Below are 9,355 nucleotides of genomic sequence, written 5' to 3' on the forward strand. Positions count from 1 at the left end.
TGTACTTCCCTGTGAATATGTTTTTAGCTGGGTGCTTTATTTCTCCAGGCGGCACTTCATCACAGAGCAGTTCCCCTAGTTCAAGTGCTCCTAACTCACCTGCAGGCTCCGGCCACATCAGGCCCAGCACTCTGCATGGTCTGGGACCTAAACTCCCTGGACGTCTCCGTCAAGGGCGACGCAAATCAGCAGGCAGCATTCCCCTTTCTCCACTGGCCCGCACCCCCTCCCCAACCCCGCAGCCTCAGCCGACATCTCCTCAGCGCTCGCCATCTCCCTTGCTGAGTCATACATTGGGGAACACCAAAACATCTCAGACTTTCCCCACTAAGATGCATTCACCCCCCACCATTGTCCGCCACATGGTGCGACCTAAGAGCGCTGAGCCTCCTCGTTCCCCGCTCCTAAAACGAGTCCAGTCAGAGGAGAAGCTCTCCCCCTCATATCCTGGAGACAAAAAACACTTATGCACCAGAAAGCACAGCTTGGAGGTGACCCAAGAAGAGGCTCAAGGAGAGGCCTTGTGTAAGGGGGAGCATACCCCTGCATACATAGAAGAGAGCGCAACCTGTGAACCACTTGCTAATACTCGAGTAAGACCTGCTGAGCAGGGCTGTCTAAAGCGGCCTGTGTCTCGCAAGGTTGGTCGACAAGAGTCAGTAGAGGACTTGGACAGAGAAAAGCTCAAGGCCAAGGTGGTGGTGAAAAGGCAAGAATGGTCTGAGAGACGGGAGTCTTTGCATAAACAAGACAACATGCAAGGTCCGGAAGGTTCTGCGAGTTCCCTCGCCACTGATGATAAGGAGAGGACTCTTCTAACAAGACCCAATGCAAGAGCACAAAGTTCTGATTCTGGATCACTGGACAAGTCCTCTAATGCTACTTTGAAGGATGTGCTTTACAAAAAACTAAACCCAAGAGTGTGTGAGAGCATCGCAGAGACCGCCGGCGGAGATTGTGCTTCGCTGTTAAGCGAGAGGTCATCTCCATGCCAACAAGATAGACAGCTGTCGAGGACAATGAAAGAGTGTAGTAAGCCAGACAGGTTAGATTTTAAAGCACCAAACATTGAGTTTGCAAGGAAGAGGCAGTCATTTGACGAAAGGGAGGACTCATTATGTCGCATTTCATCTAGCATTCACGAAAGCCTTCATTTTAACCCCACCAGGTCCAAAAGTCTTCAGCTAGATTCCGCTTTGGTTTTAGAACACTTGAAAGGGGGCATGTGCAACATTCACTGTTCTTCTGGAATGAGCCCTGAGACTTTGGTTCCTAAGCTGTTCAGTGGGAGAGGAGAGAGTGCCGTAGAAAAACTTCAAATGATAGCCTCCTCTGAAAATCCCATCAGGAAAACCTCTTCGGACTACAAATTGGAAGGACGACTTGTGTCCTCTTTAAAACCACTGGAGGGTACATTAGACATTGGCCTGCTTTCTGGGCCTCGGGTGTCCAAGACTGACACGTGTCTCTCCAAAATGGCAGACAACCATGGTGACACTGCAACAATGGCTGGAGATCTGTGTAGAAAACAGCTAATTCAACATAAAACAACAGGGGCACTTACTCCTAAAGACAACGTGAATTTGAACATCAAAATAACTTCAAAAGAAGAGCCTATATCCAAGGACTGCCATGAAGAATTTTATGATGGAAGCAAATGTAAGGATGGCATGAAATTGCAAAATACCCCTGAAGTAGAATCCATTGACATAAATGTGAAGTCCGAGAGTAGGCTAAAGACAGCTCAGGAGTTGAGGGCTGCACGACACTGCACTCATTTTTCGTGTGGGAAAACGCCTTCCATTAGGGAGGTCAGCAATGAAGACCAAGAGGAGGATCTGGAAAACCCTGAGGAAGCACCGGCACAGCAAGTTCAGAAAATACAACCAGTCCCTACCAAAACTCACGAACCTGACAAGTGCCCAGTTTCTACTGTTGTTATTCCCCAGCTCAAATGTTCTCAACAAACCCCAACAGCAACTTCTGATAGAAATCCTAGTGGGACAATAAAGGCACATCACAATTCACATTCAACCCTGTCTACAGAAAAGGACAAGCCAGACAAATCAAACAAAACTGCAAAGGTTGCAGAGCAGAGTCATCTTACACAAGATATTACAAGCAATGCGTTGGGGATAATAAGTCCAATATTGGCTGTAACGAAGGATCATGTAGACAGAAAGGACAAGATCGCTGGTGCCAAAGACTCCCATGATTCTGTTGCAAAGCATATTCAAGATTCTTTGGAAGATAAGGCATTAGACAGAATTGACAAAATTGTAAAGACTTTTCCGATCACAACTAGCTTTGAGCAGGCTAACTCAAAATCAAATGTCAATGACATAGCATTTATCCCTCAGAGTGTATCTTCTGCATCTCCTGTCACAAAATTGGCAGAAACTTCTGAGAGTCCCCTAGTTAAAAGCCCATTCTCTCCCAAACCTATGCTTCAAAGAAAAGACACACCGTCCTCCATTGCTGCCCCTCTAAAGGCCTTGCCGGCTACTAATTCACAACCCCAAGCCATTGCAAACACCAACCCACAACTTTCTGGACTGACTGAAGTTAAAACAATCCAAGATACACAGTCTGAACAAACATGTGCCGAAGTATCACGATCTGATAGCTTGGCAAATGGACAGACGAGTAATTCAGTCCAGTTATCCAAACAAAGCTCTGACAAAACACAAAATGCAACTAACAAATCCAATCCAACAGTAAAGGATCTAAAACCCATTGGACCATCTTCAGACTCCAGAGATAAACTCTCCACTCAAAAAGACCTAAAATGCCATGCGAGTGAAAAGATTGGCTCTGCCACTGTAGTTTCAAAGAGCTGTGAAAAGCAAGAAGCCCTTGTCAAAAGTCAGGTATGTGCTACTATCACTCCAAAGCCGGACATTGGTGCAAGTTCACCGAAAACTAAGAGCTGTAATTTTACAATTGGAGACACAGTCCATATAAAATCACCACTTATAACTGAAGAAAAGCAGAAATTCAAGAAAGGACTTGATCTAGAAAGCACCAAGGCTAATAAACAAGTTATGAACACTTCCAAAACTGATACAGGTCCAGCGCAGACTGCAATTAAACAGCAAGAACAATCTGGCAACAATTCATCAAAACAGCCTCCTTTGAGTTCCAAGAACAAACCTAGAGTTGACTCTCCACTTGTTACGCAATCCACTGGAAAGGCGGTTGAAGACAAGGGTAAGCAGGAGAACAAACCACAGCTACAGCCCATTGTCAAAGACGGTACAGTTAAACATAAGGATCAGAAAGAGTCTGTCTTTTCTACGCCTAAAGCCCAGAAAGTGACCCGCACTGGTTCTCAAGGTGCACCAGTGTTACCTGTACCAGCTGTTAAAATCTTTGTTTCAAGTGGGATTCCTGCAGGTAAGGGCTCTGGTGAAACCTCCAGATCTTCCTCTAAGGAGCAAATTAAGCCCAGAATTGACATTCAGAGATCAGAACCTCTCAAGGTGTCCAGCGCTAGTGATAATGTTGGTACTACTTCTACAACATCCAGTCCTGACTCTATGAGGATCTACAATGATTCAAAGGTGATTGATAAATCAGTTTCATCCAGCCGGAAAGAGCAAGTCGAAAAGAAGAAAAAAGAACCTTCTCAAGAAACATCATCAGCACCCAAATCGACCCATAAAGACTCTGCAAAAGGTGCAATGTTAACAAAGGATATTACCACTTCTGAAATAGATTCAATGCGTCCTAAACAAACAAAAGATTCGCCACGAGGTTCGAAAAAGTAATACCTTATTGTAGTTGCCAAGGTTATTTTTCAAAGGACTATGAGGATATAAGCGTCATTGTTGTCTATGTGTAATATTATCAAGCCTTCCTATCTGCGGACCGGTGAAACTGTTACTTTGGGTTTTCTCAAGAAACCAGAGAGATTAATTTGCGTGGTAATCTATGTTTTGTTTATATATTCTGTGTTAAAAAATAGGCTGAATGTAGTCTTGTTTTGCTGCTGATTTGTGTTCACTTTTTAGCTCTTGTGAAAGCGCCAAAGTAGGCATTATGCGAGTTGCGTGTGCAATAATTGTGGAGATGGAGCGGGGATGCCTTTCTTAAGGCTCAGCTGTGCCAATTATGGTTGAAATGAATGTGCACCTCAGATTTAAAATGAAGACTGTGTGTAAAAGGTTCTTGCTCATTTAAACTAACCATTATCATGTATTACACTGGTTTTTGACATATTTTAAAAAAAACTACAGAAAATATAGCAAAGGTGCTATTAATGTGGCTTACACTCTGCAAGCAGAAAACTCACTGACATTGTACTTTACTGTTTTTTTGTTTGTTTGTTTTGTGTGTTTATTTCAAAGATTTGTTTTGGGTAGCGGTGCACAGAGGGAAAGCACTTTGTCCTGTGCTTCTCACCTGGAACTATTTTATATTGGAATCATCTTATGGTTCTGGAATCGTAGTGGAAGGGGCCTTAGGGTTTTCTGGGGAATAACGACTTGCTGTTCTTAGCAGGTTTTGGCGAAATTCACATTCCTTTCACATACATTTCTAAGTATTAATTTTTATGCAATATATTGTAAATACTGCGGCGGTAATTGTACAGAGGGGGTCGGTTAAAAATGAGTGTCGTATGTTTTATATGTATATATTTTGCTATGTCATGTTTGTAACTGTACTTGACGTTAGTCTCCTAGTGATGTCATCTGCTCCGTAGTTCTGCTGATTTAGAGTCTATACTAGAATAACTTTTAGTCTCACTCGGAAATGGAAGTGTACTTGAAGTTTCAATAAGGTATGTAGGGGATAACCACATGCGTGCAGCAGAATTTTCTCACAAAGTTCTCTTAATCATCATTCTTGAGAAATCACAAATGAAACTATGTATTTACCTAAAAACAGGGACAATGCAAATGTAGCACATGATTTAAAGGCGGAAATTGAAGGTTTGCTACTATGTGGATAATACTTACAATCTGTTTTTACGAAAAAATCTAGCGTTTACATTCAGTAAACACAACATGATGTACTTCCCCTGGTTTGGTTAAAAGGGCTTATGCAGGGATTATCAAAAGTGATTTTTGTGACTGTTTGTGGTAAGAGTCATGAGTTTCACCACATTTTTCATTTTTAGTCAGTTGCTATTCTATTCATATGCACACTTAAATGCATTTGTGGTGTCACATCTCTGATCTAGAAGAATTGATAGGTGTGAAATCTAATGCTCTCGTTTCTTTCATGTCAGGGACATTTATGTAAAATTTTCAAAGTAATCACCTGTAAAACATCCTTGTCACTAGTTTCGATTTATTTATCTTAATACAGTCGCACGATTTATCAACTGTTCAGTGGTCTGAACTTTAAACCTGTTATAACACATACCAACTTCAAGTAAATCAATAGTCTACCTTAGCCCATTTCAGTACACATATCTTGCTGAACGTCTAGGCTATATTACAGTATGATATTAAAGTACTTTACAATATTAAATGTAAGCAAAGAGCATATATAGGAACTGGTCACACAAATGTGCTTAATTATCTAAATAACGCAATGCACCGTGTTAAGTAAAGCTAGAGATTTTTAAACTGTGTAAGCAGACTGAATTTTCTGTTCCTCGTAGACCTAACTACGTAGTTTAGGAAGTCTGGACAGATACAATGCACCTTATGATTAAACACGATGCTTATTGGGGTTTCGGGAAAATGATTCTAAGCTAGCATTATATGAACTAAATGTGAATGTTTTTTAGGACACATGCATTGTCTGTTATCAGTATTGCCATGAATTGACCCCAGAGATTTCTGTTGGTGTTGCTTTTCTTCCCCTGCCTTTTCTGTAAATTGATGTTTAAAAAGCACATTAAATGTTTGTTTACAGCTACTTCATGGATGTATATCATGTACATTGTGTAATTTGCCAAATTAATGTGCTGTCACAGGAAGTAACGCTGTGATCGATGTGTGTATGTTCCTCTTCGCAGACACTTGCTGTTAAAGATTGTTGGTGTGGTAGCCTAATTGTTTCTTGTCTTTCCAGTTTTTTCTTGGCGTTTTCTTTCTTCTCTATGTTTGTAATCGGTGTTTATGTAGATGACCCTGCTTATCATCGTCTTTTAGGATCTGTGCAATAAGATGTGGTTTTGAGTTTTGTATATCACCCACAAAAAGCTCTATGGATGTCATAGATGTTGTATACTATACAAATATTTATACTTCTAAAGTTGTATAACACTGAAAATAAAAAGGCATGTGAAACTACCACTTGGCTGTTTTATTTCACATTTGAAGTTCATACAAATCTTTCAGACACATTAGTAATTACAGTATATCTTTACAATTTTCATATGATAAGACCGGTAAACAACGTTTTCATTTATTTATTTATTGATTGTTTGTTTTGATTGACAATGATTATGTTCCATATTGCTACATAATAACTGAATCATTTATTCACCATCAAAACCTCTCTATCTTATGTTGACGGCCAAAGAAGATAAGTCTCTTTGATTTTGCATCCATACAATGAACTTCAGTAGGGGTCAATGTTGTTTAGTAAGTACCATTCTGTTCTTCACAGAAAGTCATACAGATTTGGAATGAAAGTGAGGTAAAAGAATTGAAAGATTTGTTTTGTGAACTATCCCTTTAAGACGACACTAATGTTACGAGGTTGCGGGTTACGAGGTTGTGGTTTAATGTGAGACGAAAAATGTGTCTGTATTTATAGTTCTTTGTAGCCTGCATATCTTTTCCTAATGGTCCTGATAAGTTGGAAAATGCAGATAATGCCAAACACGATAGCAACCGCAACGAGAATTTGAGCATATATTGGCATATTTACTGAACATTTCAGGTGAACATCAATAATCCTTATTCCTGTGCAATTACAAGTCGTCTCTGTTATATGTCTAACTTTGATAACATTATCCTTAACCCATTTAATAAATTCATAGTTGCTACAGTTGCAAATCAAAGGATTATAACTCAGGTCGACAGTACTTTGACTTCCCAAACCCACAACATCTTTAACATCCACCATCATAATGGAGTTATTAGCAAAGTTAAGTTCGAGAAATTTCAATGAGTAAAATGGCGAAATGCTGAATTTGAGGAGTCTGTTTGAACTGACGTCTATCTGCTTCAGATGTGTGAGCTCCTTAAACAGGTCTTCTTTTATCGCACTGATTCCACATGCAGACAGAATAAGAGTTTCCAAATGAGGAACATGTTTGAAGAGCTCTGTTTGTGTAAAAACTCCATCTTGAACGGTGGCCCCCTTCAAACTGAGGTGTTGCAAAGTCTTCAAGCCTTTGAAAAGTTGCACATTTGTCAGATTGCTGTTTGTCCAGGATAGATTTAGACTTCTAAGATTTTGCAGATTACTGAAAGGTGAGCTGTCGTTCAGAGTGTATCTCGAATGGCTGCAGTCCAAATGCTCCAGTTGTGGGGTAACATTGAAAGGCTGTACATCCCAGAACATGGGTGACCCATAGCTGAGATTTAGAAACTTCAGATAACCCAGACCAAACAGCTGGTCATTACAACAAGGTCCTATAGGGTTTACTTTACTAAGGCTGAGATCCAGCTTCTCCATGCTTCCAAGATTCTCCAGGCATCTACTGCTAAAATCAAGTCGCTTCATGTTTGATCTCATGGACAAGTGCGTAAGAATGGGAAAGTTCCTAGCATTGATGTGGCAGACATCCCGAAAGCTGTTCTCGTCCAGCCCCAGATGAGACAATGTGGACAGGCCAGAGAGGTTAGAGGGCAGTAGATTGAGATGGCTTCTGGTAAGGTCTAGCTTTTGAAGTCCTTCGAGGCACTGAAACGTCCTGTTATTCAGGTCTGAAAAATGCTGGAGCTGTAGATTCAAGTCAGTCACTGAGATGTTACAAAATGATTGTAGTGCTATATTTGATATCTGCGACTTTGGATCCGTTTCGTACAATCCCAGATTAAGCCTGCTGGTTTTAACGCCGACAAGCCCCTTTAATAGTACAGAAATATCCAGCTTTCCTAGACAGCCACTAAAATCAATACTCCCAAAGGTCATTGACTGAAAGGCACCTGGTTCCATGGAAGTAATATTGTTGGCTTTGAAGCTAATGTTCAACCCAACCATACCGTGAAGTGGTTTTAAATCTTCCGCCGTGATTTTCTCAATCGTGTTCATATCTAGCTGTAAACTCTTCAGGTTGCGCCAATAGAATTTGCTTAGTCCATCTAAATTGGCAATGTCACTTCCCCTAAGGTCTAGAACCTCCAGATAAGCAAGATTATCCGATGGAATGTCTGATAGACTTTTTATATTTGACTGAGCCATACTTAGGTATTTCAAGCCTGAGAGTCCAAAAAAAGCTCTGCTTGCAAAGAACACAAGCGGGTTTCCAATGAGTATGAGGACCTGAAGGTCTGTCTGGTGTATAAAAATATCTTCATACACAAAAGTGATGCCGCATCTGTTGAGAAACAGGATTTGAGAGTAAAAGCAAAACGTTAATGAATCACTTGAATAAATATATGATTTCTCTCACCTTGTAAGATCTAAATAATGTAAACTCTGTAGCCTTTTGAAAGTAAAGTTGTATAGAGCAGGCAGGTAATTGAAGCTGAATTTCAGAATTTGGACAGAATCTGGTATCTCATCTGGAATCGATTGTAGGCTCATATCACTACAGTCATAGCCGTCTGTTATCTGAAATAAAAGCAGTTTAAAGTTTACAAGGTCAAATTAAAGTTAACAACTTGAAAATACAGATTTACAACCAAAGGATCCCTTTGTCCTCCAGAACACTATAATGAATTTTACATTTACCTGTGAATTACAATATTTACCTGAGAGCATTGTTTCATCACCCATGGTGTTGCTTCATTATAAACCAAAATCTGTATAAATATAGTGTAATGTAACAGGCAAAGAACAAATTGTCCCTCCATTGTGTACAGAGCAGAAATAAAACCCTGTCACTTCCACACTGTATATATACCAGAAATTAAGGAACTTCGTGTAAAATAGAAAGTATTGTACTTCTCGTTTTCTCAATACAAACGTTTGTTCATGAATAGAAACATTTCTCGCATGTGCTGTTGTACCAAAAACAATTAAAGGTATTTTCTGTAATATCAAATGTACAATAGACTATTGTTCCCATGCTGTTCAATAGTATTTTATATAAGTATATTTTTTTATAATATTTTACACTGTCTTTATCACTATTATAATTTGTCTTGTCATTATGTTGATGTGTGCACTATAAATCCAAAACCATTTCAAATTCCTTGTGTGTGCAAGCACACTTGGCAATAAACCTCTTGTGATTCTGATAAAAACGGATAATATAGTTAAGAATGTTACAAAACATCTG

The 9,355-nt window shown here is 39.9% G+C and overlaps 2 protein-coding genes across 10 annotated transcripts in view; one reads left to right on the plus strand and one right to left on the minus strand.

Annotated features, from left to right (window-relative positions):
* mast4 (microtubule associated serine/threonine kinase family member 4) overlaps nucleotides 1–6,248 on the plus strand; it is a 90,879-nt gene extending 84,631 nt beyond the window's left edge. For 6 of the 9 annotated variants that reach the window (XM_056744919.1, XM_056744920.1, XM_056744925.1 and 3 more), the window contains one exon: nucleotides 28–6,248. In XM_056744919.1, coding sequence (XP_056600897.1) covers nucleotides 28–3,770 — 3,743 coding nt within the window. In that variant the 3' untranslated portion in view covers nucleotides 3,771–6,248. The remainder of the gene's footprint in view (nucleotides 1–27) is intronic. The other 3 variants (XM_056744921.1, XM_056744928.1, XM_056744927.1) reach the window with 1 other exon arrangement.
* On the minus strand, nucleotides 6,241–8,915 carry cd180 (CD180 molecule). Its single transcript, XM_056744930.1, has 3 exons — nucleotides 8,826–8,915; nucleotides 8,525–8,685; nucleotides 6,241–8,449 (listed from the first exon to the last, which is right to left on the minus strand). Exons 1-3 carry the CDS (start codon nucleotides 8,841–8,843, stop codon nucleotides 6,712–6,714), a joined length of 1,917 nt encoding a protein of 638 aa, XP_056600908.1. The 5' UTR covers nucleotides 8,844–8,915; the 3' UTR covers nucleotides 6,241–6,711.
* Nucleotides 8,916–9,355: the final 440 nt, after the last annotated feature.

Source organism: Triplophysa dalaica, chromosome 4 (assembly GCF_015846415.1).
Source record: "Triplophysa dalaica isolate WHDGS20190420 chromosome 4, ASM1584641v1, whole genome shotgun sequence".
NCBI lineage: Eukaryota > Metazoa > Chordata > Actinopteri > Cypriniformes > Nemacheilidae > Triplophysa > Triplophysa dalaica.

What these genes read in the sequence shown, in the direction of transcription:
- cd180 (XM_056744930.1), bottom strand. An exon ending in CATTATTTAGATCTTACAAG is followed by an intron (nt 8,450 to 8,524) that starts GTGAGAGAAATC and finishes GTTTCTCAACAG; the next exon opens with ATGCGGCATCACTTTTGTGT.